The 22,789-nt window shown below is 32.3% G+C and overlaps 1 protein-coding gene across 1 annotated transcript; it reads left to right on the forward strand.

Moving 5' to 3' along the window:
- The first annotated feature begins 9,253 nt into the window (after nt 1–9,253).
- Nucleotides 9,254–21,825, forward strand: LOC124365056 (programmed cell death protein 10). Its single transcript, XM_046820973.1, has 5 exons — nt 9,254–9,523; nt 15,065–15,242; nt 15,338–15,470; nt 19,272–19,436; nt 21,495–21,825. Exons 1-5 carry the CDS (start codon nt 9,452–9,454, stop codon nt 21,577–21,579), a joined length of 633 nt encoding a protein of 210 aa, XP_046676929.1. The 5' UTR covers nt 9,254–9,451; the 3' UTR covers nt 21,580–21,825.
- Nucleotides 21,826–22,789: the final 964 nt, after the last annotated feature.

Raw genomic sequence — 22,789 nt, forward strand, 5'->3', positions numbered from 1 at the left:
CCATTTAACCAGTTAACAGTTTCTTTCAATTTCATGTTACATCACATTGTGTTACATCTTCAATCGCTTTACATCAAGAAATTTAAAAAAAGATATAAGTTGACTAAATCAGAACTGAAGGATGATTATTCTAGCATTATAATTCAAATTTTTTCTGTTGCATCGATGTTCTTGTCATAGTGTGAGGGTGAGTGTTGAAGAATGACATCTGTTAAAGTCCTTGCTGTGTATAATCTTTACAAAGATTTGAACATTTATTTTACCTCCTTTTGTCATGAATTTTATGGGCACAAATAGCACTGTATAATGTTTCACTATAATTATTTGCGAGATGAGTGATTCTGAGGTTACAAAATGATGGCATCAGTACTTTTATGTAAAAAGTAACATTTCTTTTAGCAATGTTATTACTGTACATGTCTAAATATATCAAGAGTTTCAAAGCAAATATTTGGTCAGTGTGACACACCATTAGTACCAATGATGCCACGGTGGCGTCAAGAGTACTTTTTATGTAAAAAACCTTATTTTCATAAAATTAATTATATTCCGTAATTATATTGCTAAATAAATACGATAAGCGTAAAAACTAAGTAGGGAATCTTAAGTGCTATACCACGAAAGATAACTGGGCTTAAACTTGTTAACTGTCCATTTTGATTAATTTTCTCATTAGCTTTTTTGTCTTCACCCTTCAATGAAAATAGCATCCCGTCCCAATTAAACCTCATAGTGAGCATAAGCAATTCTTTCCTTAAATACTCTACACCACTTATACATTCCTATCACTCCTTATTATCCCCATATACTTTTACAATCTCTCAAAAATTGTTAAGGTGCTGACATTTTTTCCATGTTTACAAAACAGACTTCAGAGTCAACAAAATTATAATTATATTAACATGGATGCAATAATGCAGTGTGACCAAACTACTAACACAAATAAAGAATTTAAAGATACATGGAAAATAGTGAGGGACCAGCCGAGAATCGCAGACCTTGTCTTTGAACCTGCATGATAAAAATGTTCAATCAGTTTTAACTTAAAAATGACTCCTGGTGCTAAAAATTGTAATCAAGATGATTTATAAAAGAAATCAATTAGAACTACTAAAACAGCATGTTTTTGGTAATATTCCAAGTAAAATTCTTTGGTTGCTTACAAAAAACAAGTATTTTTTTTACTTTCTGTATAATATAAAAATTTGTATACTCCTATCTAGTTATACATTTTTATTGGCAGATACATTTTTTATTATACATCACAATGTATTTTGATAAAATTCTTACAAAATATTATTTTTATTTTTTTAAATTTGATAATGAATTAGTAAGTTCTTTTACACTTTAGCAACAATAATTAGTTTTTGCAAATTAATTTATATTAGGCAGCTTTTATGTACGTGTCATTCATACTGTGCTTACTTTGTTGAAACATAATATAGTAAATCTACTTTTAATTAAAGCCTGTATGTATTATAATATAATAAAACTCTTGATAGCAGCCAGTACTTAAGCCAATTGCCAAGTAACTGATCAGACAAAGAAATTTGTTTTTGTTAATCATATTTTTTGTCACAATGCATTAGGTTATCTAAGTAATATTGTTTATTATATTTTATACAAGAACTTATTCACACAGTATTGATTTAAAATGCTATCTGCATAGTCCTAATTGACTTTGAAGTTGTTGTTTATTTAAATAAGTTTATAAATAGACTGCTTGCTATGCTGCAAAGTTCGTTATTTACCAGAATACCTAAATTATCAGATTTAGCATCTAAAGTTTATACTATTTTTCTAAGTGTTTTGACTTTGTCCTAGATCATCAATGATTTTGAATTATCAGTGACCTGGTTTCCATATCTATACAGTATTCAAATAACCATGAATGACCCATCCAATACAAACCAACATTGTTCTTTAACTGGTGTACTCTCTGTCTTTCATTGATATATATCCATTAATTTTATGTATTTAGGGGTTGGAAAAGAGTAGAAATGTGACATGAGATCAAATCGATATAAAACTTTCAATAAAACTAAAATGTATAATGTGTATCTATTTGTTTCCAGATACATTATGTTGGTCTTATATTTTGCTAGAGATAATTTGTGTTTATGTTACTGACTATTTCATTTTAGAGTTTCTTCCTTAATTTTTTGTTACCAAACATATCTTTAGTAGTGAGTTCACATCTTAGATTTTAGTTGACATAAAGGTGTACAAGAAAAAATAAAGTTAGTTACAAATATTTTACGTGTAGTGTTAAACTTTAAGAGCTTTTTAGCTTTTATGTGCTGAGAAAATTAAGTTTAAAAATGTCTAAGTAGTGTTATATGAATGTATTAAACTATATTTTATACTTCTTTGTTTAATTTACAACAAACCATTCAAAACTCATTTATTTGAGATATTAATAAAATAAAAATATAAAGAAAAAATTGGTTTATTAATTCTTTCATGGTTTTTGATATGATATTATGTTTATAGCGATTGCATAAAATTGTGCTACTGACTTGGTATTACGCTTTATTATATAGTTCCTATTTTATTCTGTTGTATGCTGTAATATTGCGCAAGAAGCATTTCTATGACAACCACGCATCTCGCAAGTAGTTCTCATGTTTTCTAATGGATGTCAGACCCTTCTTGGTCCTCCGTCATGAGTGTTTGCACCTTGGTGAGTTCGCTTTAGTCGTACAGTACAGACAGCCTCCACGTGTTGTTGTTGCATGTCACCTGTTCTGCGATATTTTATGGTTTTATTTCTAATGTTTATTGTACCATGGAAATATTATACGTACAAATAAACAGTTGGCTTCAGTTGGGCGATGATGATACGAACATGAATAGTAAAAATTACTTTGGACAACATATACAAAATATCAATTTTCAAAAAAAGACACTAAAAATAACTTTTATTGCATAAAAAAGTATATATCTAAATTTTACAAACCTGTCTCTGTAAAAAAACAGCAAACAAATTTAAAAAAACAACAATTGAGGAATAAAAAACACTGTTAAGGGGTTTATAACTTTTTATCACTGGCCCCTTTTCAATGTTGCGAGCAAAAACTGCTGGAGTATTTTTTGAAAAACTATAAGCTTTTATTTAGAAAATTATTTTACTCTTACTTTGAAAAACGTTAAGTTAATTTTTATTTTTTTTTAATATGTTGACTGCTATAAGGACCACAGTTGGCTCTCACTATATTATGTACATGACGCCATGAGAGCCACAGGTGGTTCTCATTGGTTTTTTTTATCTGAGGCCAAAGGGCATCTAGTCAGGAACATCATAACTGAACCATCATCCCATGAGGGCTTAAAGCTTGTATTTAAAATGGGATTTTCTTTTTCTGTCAATAGTCTGATATATTAGTTTGTATGTTAAGTTATTGTTAAGACTTTTATGTTAAACGGTAACGTCTACAGACACAATTGTCGTTATTGGTCTAATATCAATCTTCACTGGATGAGGGAACAACATGCACAACATCAATAAAAGTTGAATGTATGGCTTGGGATCGTAGGAGGTAAGATCTTAGGACCATTTTTCATTAATGGAAATCTTAATGCTGATGGTTATCAAAGGATGCTTGAAGGACAGATTGTTTCGGCGATCCCAAGTTTTTGACAATCTCGATCAAGTTTGGTTTCAGCAAGATGAGCCCCTCCACATTATGGATTAAATGTCCGTGCTTATTTGAATGAAATATTTCCAAATCGATGGATTGGTAGAAGGAGTGAAATTGAGTGGCCCGCAAGATCCCCTGACTTGTCACCTCTTGATTTTTTCGCTTGGGGTCACATTAAAGAAAATGTCTACAAAACCAAACCTCAGAATATCGAGGAAATGAGAGAAAAAATTGTACAAGTGGTCCAAAGTGTTTCCCAGGAATCTATTGCACTCGCTGTTTCACACTTCTACACCAGGCTAGGACACTGCCAGACCAAGGCCGCACTATACACCAGGCCGGAGTCACCCCCTCCACTTAGCGCGCCACGTCATCGCAGTGGCCGGCCGCATCAGCTGAGACAAGCCGCACATAGGCTACTACAAAAACTCTGTTAGAAATAGTGGAATTCTTAACTAAGAACCTAAAATTGTCCTACATCTTACTAGGAAAATTTCAAACAAATAGTTTAGAAGCACGTTTTGGCCAATTTAGGCAAATGAGTGGGGCCTGCTATAAAACTTCAGTAAATCAGGTAATACAATCTGAAAAAATGTTGAAAATATTAAGTCTCATGAAATTATACTCTGCAAAATATTCTGAAATATGTATATAAGATATATTCTCTCAGAACGATGATTTAGAGAAATGTGAAAAAGAAATCGTTAATCCAGTTTTTGACGAGTTTCAAGTAGATCTGAATGAAGTTAAAGTTACAGAGAATGATATGTTAAGTTTAGTAATTGGTGGTTATATCAGCCATATTATTTTAAAGAATATATCATGTAAATCGTGCAAGGAATTGTTAACCCTTGGTTCTGACTCAAATTGTTCTATCGGTCCTTTACGGAAGGATAATGTTTACTTTAACTTAATTGATAGGGGTGCCTTGAAATACCCCTCTGATTTCATTATTCAGGTTATTGTTATATCTTTTAAAGTTTGTTTATCTGATAGATATGAAAGTAAATTTCTTCTGAGAAATAATCAGAGAGCTATCTTAGAATTTTTGGCCTTAAATGAGAATGAAAAGTGTAACAGTTGTAATGTAGAAAAAGTAGACTTACAGTACAATTCATTTTTTCATTTTGTAATATTCTTTTGAATAATTTATTCCAGACCAGCAACTGATTCAATGAAAAGAAAACAGTCTGAACAGAATTGTAGTGTAAAAACAAAATCTAACAAAAAGAGAAATGTTTCTAAGTTAAGTTCAAACTAAAATGTATAAAACACTAAACAAAATTGAATTTGTAAAATTTTATTCTAACAAGTAATAAGTATTGTTTATGTTTATTTGGTATTTATAATTCTTTGTAATATCAGATGATACCTACATACACTGTTTTACTAATATGTCATTTTTACCTTTGCAACTAATATTGTGACTACCTACTCGAAATAAGCATACTTTTATAAATTAAAATAAGTTTTTGAACTCACTTTTAATCTTCATTTATACCACAACTTCCAAATATTGAAAAAATTTAATAAGTCTTTTGATAGTTTAAGCCATCAAGTAGATTTATAAACAGCATGAAGTGAAATGTTCTAATTTTAGTACACGTCTTTCAAATCAATTTTATTATTTTTATACATGCCAAAATAAGACAATATTGCCACAGATTTAAAGAGGATGATGTAAGCTTTAATTTGATATAACATATATAATTTTACTCCAGATTTTAAGCTGTCAAATGGCAGGTTGTAAGTTGCGTATTTTGCATTGAATGTAACGGCCGCTCCTAGCCGGTACGGCTGCTACTGTGACGTCACAGCTGGATGGCTCCGGCCTGGTGTATAGTGCGGCCTTGGCCAGACAGTCCAAGGAGAGCAGTTTGAGCATCTACTTTAATTATCAGGTAATCCATTTATGCTTGTTTTTACCTTATCCATGTTTTGTACTGATACAAATATGATTCGATTTTTTGATATTCAAATAAGCGTCCTTTATGTTATGGAAAAAGATAGACACCTCTCGTTTTCACTCTTTTTCTTCTTTTAACAAGACCTTTCTAATGAGATATCGCGTGATGGGGTGTGCTATATGAAATTTTGGGGCTAACTTCCATTTTGGAAAAAGGGACAAAGTTCCAAAGGTCATTAAAAAGCACATTTTTTAGTTGTTATAGTGTGTTGAATTTGGTATTTGTAGAGAACGCCTTTCCAGGGATATACAGCCATTTCCAAACTTTTGCTCAACCCTGTATACTAAATCTAGCTTTTGGAACTGTCTAAATTATCCTGTTTAGAGCCTTTTTTCTCTGTATGACAGTCTGTAGTATTTCTCTTAATATTACTCCTTGGTTTTTGCCATTATTAGCAACAGTTTCAATGCTTTTAATATTAACCTCAGGTAAGATAAGGTAAGGTGCAAATAAGTCATCTAATTGTTTTTTGTTGGTAAATGTAGCACTGTAAATGTTTGTCTGGATTTTTCAGTTTTTGAATTAACTCTTAGTCTTAGTTTGTCTTCCTCATTTAAATTTCTTTCTTTTGACTCTCCAGTGTTATTTATTCGATAACGTTGATGTATAAACGTATCTGTATTAGTTTCACCTTGATTTTTCATAATAGGCTTTGATGCTAGTTGGTCTGTTTTCTAGCTACATTATGTACATGGTGAGGTAAACTATCAAAGTTGTGCGACGTTCGAACTTGCAATGGGTAAAATTATTTCGTGGAACAACTTGGCTACTGTGCCTCGGAAAGATTTGAGCTGGAGTGGGAAGAGAAGGAAATACAGTCTCATTCACTTCTATCAGGAGGATTGGACAATGCAACTTCGGTATATGTTTTTTCCTAGTTAAAAAGTGTTTCGTGTTAAGTTATATGAAACAACTTGCTAGCTAGTGTGATAGTCTTCTTTGCACAGTGACTACACCTCTTGGGAACTTGACAATCACCTGAATGGAAGACTTCACTGCAATCTCTACAGATTCGAACCTTTTTTTATGGAGAATTGGCAACGTGACCATAAGAAAAACACTGAAAGCATTGCTTTACCAGTATCATATATAGAGGTCAACTCTCATTTTGACATACCGGTAGTTGAGTAAAATTGGATCGGGAAGGCTGTCAGAATCAAATGTTAATTTGACAAATTGGGTATCACTGAAAACAACATTTACACGGTTTTTTTATTCTTTGAGCATTAATAATTGAGTTATTTATATCAGATATTGAGTCAGTCTAAATTTCATAATCTGTTACTTCACTTTTTACATACACTACGCCTATTGAGTATATCCTGACTGAAGGGACAAAAACACTGCAAATGATAAGATCAGATGAATTTATAAGGTTATTTGCCCATACTTAATCCCAATAGATTTTTCTCACCATGGTTAATATGATTTATACCCATGGTGTAGTTTCAAAGTTGTTCATACTTGAAAGGGGTTTATTTGGGTCTTTTGTTTACTTTAAGTTGTGATCTCAAAGGACCCTTTATTTTCAGTTTTACAAAATATTTTAATGTGACTTTTTACCTCCTGGTGATAAAGGTAGAGTTTTTTCAGCATTTTCTTTTCCTAACTTACTATGTTTACATTTGAGATTAAAATGATTTGTTTCGGAATTTGTGGCATAAGTATGTTCTAAAATAGATTGGACAGTTTTCTCTGTTTCCGTATCTTCAGTTGGGTTCATTGGGAGTTCAGTGTTGGCTAAACCTGGCGAATCATCGGGTTCAGCTATGCCCTGACCAGTACGATAGTTTTTCATAATAATTAGCCTTTTATCTTTTAAATTAAAATAAATTTATTAAAGGTTAGTTTGGGTTTAACAAAACAAAAAATTGTTAATTTTTTACACGCCAAACAAAATGTAGCCTACAACCAGTTTATACCCCAGATAGTAAGGCAACCACAAGATATCTTGAAAATTACTCAAGTAGACTCAATCTCTTGAAAAAGTTTTAAAAATTAACCTGAGAGCCAATACACCTGTTGTGTTGAGAGCCACCGGTGGTCCTCATCCTGAGTAGGATGCTGCTCTCAATTCATCCAGATGTTATTGATGTAGGATGCGAAAGGGTTTCCCCCCTTCATGTTTCTTCGCGAGAATTCGTCCGTCATTGGTCCACACTGATGACAACTTGCCTGCTTTTATGAGTTCACGCACCCCATTAAATATGGCTCTGGTGTGAGACGTTAGATGGTCATTCATATATACCTGATGGTCAGGAAACGATGGATGCAGGCCCCTGGCAGACAGTTTCTTCACTCTTCTTCTCGCCTCCAACCAATCAGCCTTGACAGCCCGTGACACAAAGCTGACCACTATGACAGGCGGTCTTGAGTCACCTTCCCTTGAGGATAGACGATGCGCTACAGAGATATCTGGGATGCGGAACGGTATGTCCATAGCTCGTGCAATAGAGTCCAAGATCGCCAAACAGTCCTCCCGAGGCGTCATCGGTATGCCCGTGATCAATATATTATTCTTACGAGTATGCTGTTGGATGTCGCACATTTGTAGGTTTAAGGCGGCTAATTGGACTTTTAGTTCCTTGTTTTCGGTTTCCAGCTTATTTATTACTAAATACATTTTGTCTGTCTTTACAGTCGTTTCATCTAGTTGCGTTTTAAGCAAGGACACTTCAGCCTTTACCTCTTTCACATCAGTTTGGACCGTGTATAACTGCGACTGAACTCGGCACCATTGTTCTTGTGTTTCCTTCCTGAAGGCGGCGATGGCATCCATTACTGAAGTCAAGTTAAACTCGCGATCGTCACGCACCTGACTAGCGGTCGATGATGTGTCGGATAAACAACCGTCACATTTAGCATTTTTACGCGTAACCTTCTTTCCCGATTCTGCGTATCCGGGATTTAGACATTTCAAGTGAAACATAATATTACAGTCTGGACACTTCGAACCATCTTTGGTTTGTGATATTTCTAGATCGCACTTCCCGCACTTATCAAACATGTCTTTGACGTGAACCAGACACAAAATCCACTAATAGGTAAATTTCACTAACAAGTTTTCCCAGTGTAATTTAACGTGAAAGCAGTATTATAAGTTATAGTTATTAATTATCTGATTAAATGTTAACATATGCTTTCATGCACACACCGGACGGCAGGCCACGACACGCACCGCACTATAGACTCTTGATAAGATAAGCCATCCGCACTAGTCGACTGATCGAGTGGAACTGAATTGTCGCTTTAACTTCTACTGATACCCTTTTCTTTAAAAGGTGTGTGAAAAAGAAAACTACATGTTTCTTCTACTTCAAAGCTTAATATTTCTTCATTTTCATGGACGAAATACAGAGTTTACGTTTCAAAATAATGTGTTATACATATAAAACAAATATAATAATAATTAAGGTTTATAAACACATTATCAACAACATTATTATATTTCAACTAACAAAGAAAATTCATGAACAATAAAAATTTTACTATCACTATGTAATCAATATTACTGTATTCATTTCCTTATATATTTTATTTCATGTTGAACTAAGAAGAATTGGCAACACCGTTGTTATGATCAGGTGCTTAAAATCAACAGTTACATTATATTGGTTTGGTTTGGTTGGTATTCATAGGTGTGTAGGTGTAGTCAGCTGACGAGAAGTGTCAAACGTCAGTCCTTTTTCTGCCGTTGTATTGTATCTAAATTATTAATTTAATATTAGTAACAAATTTATCTTATGTTTAAACGATAAAATTAATGTAATCTTACGTAGTTTATACTGTCTGAATTATCGAAAATATTTTGTTGTGGAAGTGGTAAAGTACAAAGTTGGAACGATGACAATGGGAGATGAGACACCAGTTACCTCACTAGTTCTTCCTGTATTGATACGTCCAATTCTATCTCAGGTAATTGTAAATCTCTGGGCAAATAATTAAACCAGTTATGATCTTAATCTCAAAAGAATTTTGTAATGTGTTAAATAAATTTATTTCAATCATTCTATATTATAAGTACCATAAGTGAAAATTGTTATTAATCCTATAAGGATTAATCAGGAAATGATCTCTATGAAACAGGCCCTAGGCCTCTCTGCAGTCTGCAAGACAGTTAAGTGACTTTAAACTATAATAGTCTTGATCAAGTCACCTAATATGATGAACAGATAAACGCTGAGTTAATTGTAATGGTAACAGCAACCTAAGTTAGATTTAATATTTAAAATGGGTTGCGGTAGTCTTAGTGCATAGCCTAAATAGCGGAATAATTAGCTGTTCAAAATAACACAAAAGTAGGCTATCACTATTACTCAAACAAGATCTCTAACGTATAGTCCTATCAGAGCCAAACATTATTCTTGGGTAATGTAATATTTGTCAAATTGTTTATTGGACAGTCTTAGCTGGTTAATATAAAATTAACCGCAAATCATAATATCAACATTATTATCTTATTTCATTATTACTCTTAAACAAAATTAGTATATGTAAAGATTAAGAAGTGAAGATTACAAATAAAGATAAGATAAAGACATCAAGTGGAATAATTTTAGCACAATAACAAACATTGGCCAAGAGCCTGGAACAGTTGATCGCCACACTGTCCCTTAACCCTAGAGTAGACGGGCTGGGTCTGTGAGACCCAGGCGGTTTTTGTTTTGTTCAGAGCTTCAAGGTCAAAGTGAGTTACGGTGGCGAGACTCTGTGTAGCTTTCCAAAACACTCCACATAGTGCTCTGCCGTAATTATTTTTGTTTCCCACGTCTCAGTCTTTGTGTAGTAAGTGATTGATTACGTTTTGGGTCTGGTAGGCCCAGCCCGTCCGTTGGCGTCACGTTTTTACAGATAATTTGAATTATTCTTATTTCATTTCATCGCCTATTTTACATCGGAAAAGTGTTTATATACGATTGTTTTTTATTGTAATGAAGTTTTAGACCATTTAAATAAATATGGCTAATAGACATATTGACAGAAGCAGTGAAATTGACAGACTATTGTTACGAGACAGTGAGAGTGAATCTGATAACGCTGATCCAAACTTATACAGTGACCATGATACAGAAAGTGAATTCGATTTGGATGAAGTTTGTGAAGCAGGACAACATGAAGAGGAAAGTGACAGGAAGGGACGGTCACTCTTACAACCTTACATGTCACTTCGGGCACAACAAGGCAACTTACCTAGGGAAATTCGAGCCTTAGCTGCAAAATTTTTGGGAAGTCCTATTCCTGCAAAAGAAAACCCTGAACCAGGAAAACGAGGCAGGTGCTCTTTGTGCAAAGACAGCAAAACCAAATATTTTTGTAAGCAGTGTAAAGCGTGGCTGTGCTTGTCTCACGCGGAGCTGCTGTGCCGGGATTGCGCTGAGTAGATCTAAAAGATAAGGATACAACCGACACCTACAGCTTGTATCTATGATTGTGAAAGTAATTTAGTATTTTTTTCCTCCTTCTTAAGTTAGTTATAGTGATAAAATGATAGGTCTTATTGAGTAAATATCTATTTGTAGAGTAAGAACAGTACTTGTCTTCATTTTGCTTTTCTGTATACGGAAATGTACATTTGCAAAAGTAGATTTTTTACGCCTATATAATAAGAAATCGGTTTTATTTCAGAAAGATTTTACATTTTTATTTTATTATTTAGGTCTTTCTTATTTCAAAAATATGTATAGTTTAATTTTTATATACACATCATGGTAAGGATAACGTGTTTTTTTAAAACATTTAATATTTTAGGTAAATTTGTAAGATCTAATTAGCTATTTTTTTATAAAAGCTCTTCATTAAATTACGACATTAAAACTAGCCAATACTAATACAGTCATGCCTGTATTTTAATGTAAAAATAAATTTGTATTAATATACTGGTTAAAACATTTTTTTCATTGTTTTTATTTGGGTCTGTCAGACCCAGCCCGTCCTGATACGTAACTTTTTTGCCCGTCTACTCTAGGGTTAAGCACATGTCATTTCTAAACACTGAAACAATCGCTTAAGGTGATGTACATCCCTCTTCAGGCAGCCAGCTGACTATAACACCATATCAACATATATATATATATATATATATATATATATATATATATATATAAGGCAAAGGATTTTTCCACCTTTTGGGCAAGACAATAACCAAGAAACAATGGATTACGGGAAGGAAGTAAGACAAGTCCAGACTTGTCTATTAGAAATACTCAACGCAGATAAAGTATTCGAATACAAGGGTGCTTTTGAATACACTGTATTCGATTCTCCGATTATTAACACACTGTCACTCCTACAACTGAACAACACAATAAATGAAAAGAGGTAACAGCATTTCTCCAACTGCACAGATGGATTGTGATGTAATTGTGGGTTGTAGTTCGAGTTAAAATAGTCCTTAACATTAACAATACAAGATGATCAGCACAGGTTAGTGAAAGTAAACTGTTTATTTAATGAACATATTCCCTGTAATAGCACTTAAGGAAAACATGGCGCAAGCACTTACTGTAGTACAAAACACATTAAAGGAGTAGGCCTAACTTCCACATTTCTTAACATGTGAACTAAAAAAGTATAATCTTGTTAATTTTAGCGTAGAATAAAATTTAAAAGTTTTTGCCATAGTTATCAATAGTTAAAAAATTGTATTAGTGTCACTCTATCATTCACCAGCAGAGGATACATATTATGTATTTTTAAATAACCTTGTAAACGTCTTATGATACATTACATGATGGTCTAGTTTTGTTATTATCATAGGGGAGATCAACTATAATTTTGACATTACCAATAAAAAAATTAGTAAAGGATTACCCAACTTACTTGGGCAATATTTTATCATCTTAATAACTCTTCTACTAGGAGTGGAAATTGTTTAGATAATGATTTTGTAAATAGATATTCAAAATAGTGCATTGTTAATATTTTCAAATTCCCTTACTCTGACCATGAAGGGGTGATAATTGACCTTAAACGGATAAAGCTCAATGATAATACAGTTACAGATATTGAATGTGATAATTACATTAATTCTGTTACACCCAAAAAGAGTCTACCAAGCTTATCAATAAATTTGGCTTTTTACGATTGCCAATATTTTTTTTTCTTTTTTCAGTAAAAAACCAAAATTATCAAAAATTCTTGGAAGGTTGTTAGAACTTTAATTAATTTTTGTTTTTTTTTTATATCTGTACATTCTAGGCTCAAAATAATATTGTATTCGTAGTTGTATTTAATAATAACTGTTCACATTACTTGGATCAGTCAATTTCCAAGTTTGGAAACTCTAATTTTTATTGTATAGTGCTGTTGTAAATAAATCATTTATTCAATTTAATATATTAGCAAAACTAACCTACCACAACTTCATATTGATTTTGTACTTACATACAAATACAGATGCAGTAGTATAAACGGGCACAAATACTTCATATTATCAAACCAAATATTCTAATCATTTAGAACTGTCTATATTATCGATTGTGACCTTTAATGAATTATAAATTTATCTTCGGAAGTTCCTTACTATTCCGATGTTACGATGCGATTAGTCAACACTGTGACATCCTCAGGTATCCATGCACTAGTATTCGTTGTAGGTTAAAATTAAAAACACATAGTACTTGACACAATCACACATAAATAAATAATACTAATAGTCATTAATATTATGGATGTGTCAGAAATATGAATGAACTTTAATTTCCTTGTGAACTTTCTTTGAAATGATTGCCAGTTAAATAATAATTTTTTAAACTAATTCAAACAAGATAAAATATAATTTGTATGGCATTTTAGAACAGGCCTTAATATAAACAATCATAAATATGTGTTATTTGTATAAAAATATATTTTAACCCTTTTAGGATGACAAAAAATTTAGTACCTAATTTTTCTGGTACATACTTTTGAAGTGACTACTTAGACAAAGTTAATTATAGATAAAAAGTTTCATAAAAATATATATTAATATTAAAAATATATACAGATAATTTTTTATCCCATTAATCACAATAAAATTGTCTACAATATAACATTATTTTAATAATGATTTGATTAAGTATGAAATTTATTGAAATTTTGCTTTTTTTGTTTAATCATTCTGTTTACTTGTATTTTACTATGAAAACAACAAATAAATTTACCATCGGACACAACTTTATTTAGTTTCTTACTTTTTTTTTAATATGAGTCCTAAATTGACTGTTTGGAGAATAAGCATAACAAACACAAAAATACACATCACAATTGCCTGTATGATGACATAACTGGATGGTATATGACAGCTGTTAAGCAATGTGAAAAAAATTTAGATGATTTACACTACAACATGACCGCATTTGTAGAATACATCTTAGGATATACATTAGCATATTAAGTCATAATTTTACAATGTTTTGAGACTCATAAACATTACAGTAAAAAGGGGACTATGGTTTTACGTTTAAATAATGATCAACCCGTAAAACCATATTATAGTTTTGTTCTGGAAGATGAGTAGAGTTAAATAAGAACGTCAAAATAATGGATTGCAACTCCAGTGGTTAATTTCACTGTCACTGATATGTCTATGTCAACTGATAGATTTATGTCTAATGGTAGATGGCCAGGTTTAAAATGTATTTTATCAATGTTTGAAAACATATTTATAATTTTACGGGTTTTTATGATAATAAGTACCATATGCCTAATCTTTTCTATACTTGTAAAACTTACCTCAGGGGTTGCTAATCATTACGTTGAAGTTATCCTTCTCTAGTCATTATCCTCATCAAAACTATACATGGTTTTAAAATGTTCCAATTACAAATAACAATATTTTTACATTTAAAGTTAGAGCGCAGCAAAATATAATTGTTTTATGTCTGCACTGTGTAGTATCAGTAGATAGGAAAGTAATATGTGAAGATAAAGATAATTTAGATTATTCTTTCGTATCGGATTTTTTCCTACAGTGTCCCCCCTCCTCCCCACAAATACAACAATTTTCAACAGGTCTTAATTTAATTGAAAACGCGGAGTAATTTGAGATCAGAACCCTCTAAATTTATATGTTTATCTTTTCCGACACTTAAATTACTTTGTAACATAAATCAATGTTATTGTTTTAAAACTATGTTATAGTACCAGTTTTTCAAGCTTTATCTTGATTTTTGTACCATGCTCTTAGCTGGTGCACTCCTTAATTTTATATTGCCATAACACATGTTAGTAAAGAAGAATTTTATTTATAGTTAAAAATGCATCTTCTAAATGCAATGGCTAGTTTTTCTTAACATTTTATTTTATATTTTTTAGTTATAGACATAAAAATGTGTAAATGTTTAGTTTTGAGTGAGTTAAGGTCAGTGAACTTTTGTTACAATATGTGTTTTTGTTATTGTGATTATCTGTTTTTACAATGGCCCCTGCCCATCAAGCAAATGACAATTTCAATAAGCTTGTCTGCTTGTCTGGCAGCTGGAGAGAAGAGATGTGGTGGCCTCACAGACACTCAGGGCCGCCCTGACCAAGGTGGAGTCTGTACATCCTGGCTTTACCTACGACTTTGTGGTGGGGATCATGCACCACGGTGATCTCAGTGTGAACATGAACGAGAGTGTGCTGCGCCTACAGGGAGCGGCTTCTGAAACTGATGGTGAGTTGCTACAGTAGAGAGTTCTCATGCAGTAAGGCACTTGTAGTACACTCGTTGTGTGGCATCGAGAGATTACTGTGGCTGTGATGTTTCAGCTGTGGAGTATCGCTTGAGCCGTTCAGAAGATGCTTTCCAAGAGCTCAACAGGAAATCTGCCGCCTTGAAGAAAATTCTAAGTCGAATACCAGATGAAATAACAGATCGGAAAACATTCTTAGAAACAATCAAGTATGTTTTGTTTAGTTAGCTATTGTAGTGTATAATTGTAATGTATAATCGTTGCTACACACATGTTTTTATGCTTTAAAACATTTTTTACAAGTCTTTGACGAGTTTGAGTTTATTTGAAAATTGAGTTTTAAATTAGCTGTAGAGTTTAGAGCCTTTAACAATTTTTAGTTTTGAGCTTAGTTATTATATTGTAGTTGATTAAAAGCAATAAAAAACCACTTTACTTCATTTTCCTGTTTATATACACCTCTGAAAGATAACTTATTGTATATAATTTGTCATATATATGAATAAGAAAGGAAGTGTCATTATTAGATAATTTGACAAGTTCTGAAAAATTGTATTTCTGTGTAGAGAGATATAATACAGTAAAAACTTTAATATCGACCCTGTAAAATCTGGCACCTCTGGTGTCCGGCCTGGTGAGCAATGTATGAATTATGAGGAAGGAATGTCATACAGACAAACTCAATCACTTTCTCCCGCACATCCACTGATAGTGCAGCAGCTGGGAGAGAGGGGGATGGGGCTTGTGTTGTGTTCTTATGATAGCTTCGCTATTTTTATAAATAATAACCTCGGTGAAACCATGAAATCAGTGCTGTGTATAAAATATTTAATCTTAGTTTTTTGGAAAATATTATTTTTTTGTTGCTTTTAAATTATGTAAATAAAAGAAAACCAGTATTTCTATAAAATTTATGTTTATTAATTTTATATATATTATATAATTATTTTGTTGTTTTACATTAATTATATTTAGTGATATTTATGATTACAAGAATATAGAAATAAATAACGTCTTTATTTGAAGTGATTTCAACATTACAGTATTGTTTTTCAAAATAATTTGTCATGCATTTTCAAAATCAAGGCAACATACATATTAATTTATACAGTAATACAAAAGTTAAAACTAATAAAATAGCTAATTCATTATAAGAAAACAATTATTAAGGAGTATAACACTCCTCCACCAAAGTCAGTCTAAGATTGTTTTTGAACAAGGTGTATTGATACGCCTTAAGACTATGTGGGACGCTGTTATATATCTGGGATCAGAGTATGAAAATCCATCTCTACCCGGACCCTAGACACCTTGAACATGGCAACCTGCCAAGTGCGACAGTCCCTAATCTCAGAGCAGGTCTGCAGCATCCCCCTGAGGTAAGAAGGTTTTCTGTTAGCAACCAGCCACCTGAAGCCTGAAAATACACTTTACCGGAAGGATCCTAGCTGTACTGCAATACTGGCTGATATGATCAAATTTTCTCAGGCCATTCACAAATCTTACAGCAGAGTTCTGCAACCTACCAATCAAGATCATGCTCCCAAGGGACAATGTTTCTCCAAAGACAGGAAGAGCAAAAAATAACTGGGAAAACCAAAGCTGTGACAATTAATAGTTTTGCTTCCTCATGAATTTTTACTCCTTAAATCCAAACAAATCTATTAATTACACCATAATTGATATTTTGAACACGACTAAAGAAGTTTAGCTATTTTTCATAAGGATTTTTACTGTATCCAAAACCTTCAAAGGAACAGCTTCCAGGGAAATCTCCAAAGGTCCATTACAAAAAAGACTGCACTGGAAGAGGAGTAAAAATTAACAAGTGAATTATTTCTTGGATTCAACTGCAGCCAGTGATCGTCAGCCCAAAGCTGAATCCTCAACAAATCATTATCCACTTCATTGTCAAGGCATGCTGTAATTGAGGATATGTCAACACAAGTTTTCATCAGTGTAGGAGTTAAGGGAACAAAATTATAGCTCAAGATTAAGATGCACAGTATACAACAGAAACAATAGGACTCAAGTAGGACCCTTGAGAAACACTGATTCTTTGAAAGCAATCCCCAAAAGGTGGATAAGACTCCCTGGTTACCTGATTTCTGTTAATCAGATAAGAGCGATACCACCTTGGTGAAAACAAAGTAATGAGGTTTAGCCAAAAACATATCAAAATTCACTGAGTCTAATGGATGTAAAAAAATCAAGAGCTGCTAGACCACTACATAAATCCTTATTCCAAACGGAAAACAGCCGGTTTGTTAGGCTTAGTAGATTAGATTTCATGCTGAAACGAGACTGACTATTGGACAAAACATCGGTGTATTCTAGGAAGGAAAAAACAAATTTGTCACAATCCTCTCCAATACTTTGGACAGAACTGGTAAAATGGAAATGGGCTCAGACTCACTTATAGGATTATTATTTTTGGGCAGAGGGATGACCAGGCCTTTTTCCATCTAGAGGGAAATTGGCCAGAGGAGAGAGAGAGATTATGATATGGGTGATAGCCCTGATACAGAAAACACTAACTGCTCTGACCATGTTGATTGAAATTCCGTCAATGCCAAAGGCTGCTGTGGAGATAAAGTTGACACCTCACTTTCGCTCACCTGCCGAAACTGAAATTTATCCTGCACCTTCTCACAAATAGCGTTCTTGACAAATGTAAGCTTTTCTGCAGTTACTTTTAATCACCGCACGAGCCAGTAAAGTAACGGTTAATGTCATCCTGGGTAATATTCACCAATACAGAACCACCAGCATTGCCTACCTTTAGATCTCCTGCATGCAAGGTTGCCCTGAAGGATTTTGAGTCACTGTACTTAACTTTGCAGCAAAATAATCTTTTTTTGTGTTTCTAATGTCGTAATTGAGTTTATTGTGTGTACCGCTTTCAGACACTATAACACTATAGGGTGTGATCACATAATTTTTTATGTTATACAGGAAACTTGTCACAGCCACTTTAGGTTTAAATTATAACCACATTGCAGCACCTACCTGAATGTTTATGTGTAAGATCAAGTGGTCTTACTATTTCAAAATGAATACGCTGTAGAAATCAAACTACTTTACAACATAATTCAAGATTTAATCACTATTAAACTAATTATTATGTCAGCAAATATATCACTTCTTCAAATTTATTTATAAAATTCAAAATGTATTCAATATATATATATAAAATTTGTACTTATATTAATTTTGTTAGCTCAAGTTTGGATATGTCAAGTTTCTATCCTTTTGTCAATCCTTTTTGATAATGGCAAATTCCAATATATTAAATCACTATCAAACAAAGAAGCCTTCTTCATGTTTGTATATAAATTTAGCCATAATTTATTGTACATGCAATTTGTCGACTACTTTGGGTGTCACTACTGACATTGGGGCTCCAGGACTTGGTGCATCTTCAATGCTTGTTCTGCCACACTTGATTTCATATAACCACAGTTGAATAGTTTCATACGAAGTACATGACACCTTATGTTGGTAAAATCCTATCATGAATTTCCTATGGTGTTTTCCCTCTAAAAGAAAAGATTGAATCACACCACGACATCCAATTGTATCCATTTTTTTACTTCCAAACCTCTTCTATTCAAACAACGAATAAGAGTACAGAATAATCTAGGTCTCCAGGTTATCTTATCTTAGAAAGGAGTCTTTATTCCTTTTTTTAGATTTATTGCTGTCATTATCTCTTGTACATAAAACATGATACTTATGAAACCAACCTAGTACTATCAATTATTTTTCATTAAATGATAACAAATGATTAAATGATAAAGTAAATGTAGCAAATAAAATACCTAGCAATATCTGTCAAATGAGTACAAAATATATTAGCTACATGTTGTCCAAATATGATTTAGTATATTTATATATAAATAAGATTTTTTTCTAATTTAAAATAATTTTTTTGACAAATTAATATAACAATTAAATTAATTTTTAGAGGCTCAATTAATCTCTAAATTCAAGTTTGTTTACGATTTTAGGGAAATTGCAAGTGCCATCAAGAAGCTCCTGGATGCTGTCAATGAGATTGCTGGGTTCATCCCCGGACCTAATGGGAAACAGGCTCTGGAGCAGCGCAAGAGAGAGTTTGTTAAGTTCTCCAAACGCTTCAGCAATACCCTTAAAGACTACTTCAGGGAAGGCCAGTAAGTAGATAATATGTCTATATCTTACCATAAACTATATATAGTGTTGACATCCGTCTGAAGCCAAAACTCATATCTCAGAAAGTTGATTTTTGTTAAGCTAAATAAAAGCTGATTACTCTGACACCATCAGTCGTAACGGTCACGCTGACCTCATATTTGTGTAGAAACTTTTGCTATAATAGATACAGGTATATGTACTAATAGCATTGCTAAATAACATAATTTTTGTAGATAAAATGTTACGTTTTACATAAAAATACTTTGACACCACAATGGCATCATTGGTACTGGTAGTGTTGACATGTAACATATACTAACAGAATATTTATACCAAATAATAATAGCGAAACATGTGAGAAAGTAGTGGGAATTGAAGTCAGCTAACACTAAGAGAAACATATAAGACACTGGCAAGCATTGAGTCAACTAATCAGAATATCTAACTACAAATCAGCTGAAACTCAAGTTGTAAACATTAAAAAGTAATCAATACTTTGAAGACTGATTTCTGGAAACCAAGATCGATTTGGTATTCTTATATATTTAAATAAATATTTAATATAGCTATAATTACGATTTATTAACAAATAGTAACAAATTCAGGGGCTTATGTACTTAGCACCACTGTGTTGTCACTGAGATTGAATATTTCAAATGTATGGATTTAAAATAGTAGCTGATAAACTACACAAATATTTCTTTGAGAATCCTAAATTTTTTTAGTTGTTTCAAAAATTAAATAAGAACAAAAAGACGGTTCATTAGGCGGTAATGTGATAGATAAGAATCTTCAGACTAACGTAATATGTTCAATGAGTACTAATTATTATATAAATACTGTAAATTTAGTAGTGAAAGTTTTAATAAAATTAATGCTATATAGTCAACCTTTTCACAACAAAATTCCAATAATCGTCTTTTTATATGCTTAACACTTTGTACCCTGAGCCCGAGTATAGGTCGGGCCGCGTCGGCAACGCCTGCTACCGGCGCCCGAGTATAGCTCGGGTCGTGTTATTTAATTGTATTATTTAGCTCAGTCATCTTTTTTAGGATTCAAACATTTTTATTATGTTCATTGGTTGTCTAAGTTCGTATTTGTTGGTTTTGAGATCCCTGGGTCACGTTTTAGTAATGAAATACGTATATTTATCGTCATATTACAAGCGAGTCTAGACAGCTGATCGTAGGTGCCGCGGCTGATCGTCGGTACTGTCAGTTTGCTTTGTAGTGTTTCACGTTATGTTTTGTTGTGAGTCTTAGTGATGCCTTACTAAGTTTTCTACAAATCTTGCTGACAAATACTGAAGCAAATGTTATTATAATGTATTCTAAATGTGAATTTAACTGTTTGAAAAAATCAGAACTTTAGTTTCTTACTGAATGAAGTAAAGGCAAATGTAAGCAATGTGAGGTTATCCGTGTGTTTTGTTTTGTATTTACACTCGCTTTGTTCTTTCTTCTCGACTTTCCGTTGATTTTCTTTTATATTCTTTACTTATTATTTTCTAGTTTAAATAATATGGGTGATGAAATCAAAAGTGATGCAATTCGCGATCTTTTGTTTAACTCCGAGTCGGAAAATTACGATGATTTTGATACACGCCTGGGACCAAATATTGATTTTATGAACGATCTAAACGAAAATGTGCGAGATCCTGTATTTCATTCAGACCATTGTGCTTTAAAAAATTACCACACTAAGGCGAACTACCTGAACTAACAAGCTATGTAGCAAAAACTTTTTTTGTATTTTTTTACATAACATTCAATATTATGTAATAATTTTATTTTTAAAATAAACTTTATATTTGTATACATTAAAAAAAGTATGTATCTCTATCTTTAAAAAGATATATAGTATGAGTTTATAACATAATTACTGTAATAACACAGAATTTTTTTAAATCATCATAAAACCCCCAGGGAACTACGCCGAAACATGTATTAAGGGCCCAGGGTACAAAGTGTTAATATACAGTTGTTTGTTTCGTAGTCACATTATAATTTATAATGTACTTACACATTATAAGTACTTACTTAATTACTTTCCAGAGCCAATGCAGTGTTCATCAGTGCTCTGTACCTCATACACCAGACCAATATGATCATGGCCACTGTGAAGAACAAGTGTGAATAAATTTCCTATTGTTGTATATAGATAAGTACATACATTATTTTGGAGATGATAAATAATTTATTCTAATGATATATTAGAGACTGAACATATTAAACAATAATGTATTGAAAATGACACTATTATTAATCATGTTATCATTATGAAATAAATATATTATAACAATTAATTAAGTTTCTGTTTCTGTCCCTGAAAAACATAGGATGATGTCTCTTGAACAGTGTACTGAATTAAACGGCTATATTGCAATTTTGTTCTACTTATTTAACCAAACTACTGAATGTCTATTTAAATGCATTAATATTAACCAGAATACTAGCTTAGAATTAGAATCATGATGGAATGTTTTGAAAATTTCAAAAGTGTATAGACCATATATGATTTGAGCTCTGTAATTTTTGCTGATTAGTTTTAGACAGAGTAAACCGATAAAAATTAGTAAACATTGAAAGCTATAATAGCATGGGAAGATAGTTTTAATTTTTCAAAAATACGTACCTCTGTTTGAGTTGTTACAAGCTTTGTTAGAATAAAAGTAAGTTTTCCAATAAAGTATTTGGTAACACCAACAAATACTTTACAGTCATGGGATGCGGGTTTTGAAATAAGAACCGAACACAAAATTCTTAATATCATGGTTTGTTAGATATTGTTGGAAATATCTCTTAATAGACACCGCAATTTTCATTAATTACCTTGTTGATCGTGGAAACTGTCCCAAGACTGATGAAACTTGATGCTTTAGAGCAGTTAAAACATTTATTTAATACAGGCACTTGTGCTAATTGTTATTGAGTGACCATCCATAAAAAAGTAAATAATAAATCAACGTCAGAATCTTCTATAGCCTGCAGGCCTTACTGAAAGAGATTGATTATATGTGCTTGACCATAACCGTTATTCCAATTTAAATAGAGCTGTTAGTGTAATAATCTATTTATTCATTAAGAAAGCAAATACCACAGTATAAGCATTTAACAACTAGGAAACTATGATGAATATAACAAATCAAAAGAAATCAAACTAAACAAAATAAAAATGAAATGCATAAAAATAGAATTTTGTTTAATAAAACGCTCTCAATTTATAATTTAAGCTCTGATCGCTGAAGACTTAATCCTCTCGAAATTGTTTATACTGATAGGACTTAGATTTAAGAAATTCAGTCTCCAAACAATTCATTATCACTACCTAGAGATATGGCTGTGGCTCT

This window comes from Homalodisca vitripennis, chromosome 6 (assembly GCF_021130785.1).
Source record: "Homalodisca vitripennis isolate AUS2020 chromosome 6, UT_GWSS_2.1, whole genome shotgun sequence".
Taxonomy (NCBI): domain Eukaryota; kingdom Metazoa; phylum Arthropoda; class Insecta; order Hemiptera; family Cicadellidae; genus Homalodisca; species Homalodisca vitripennis.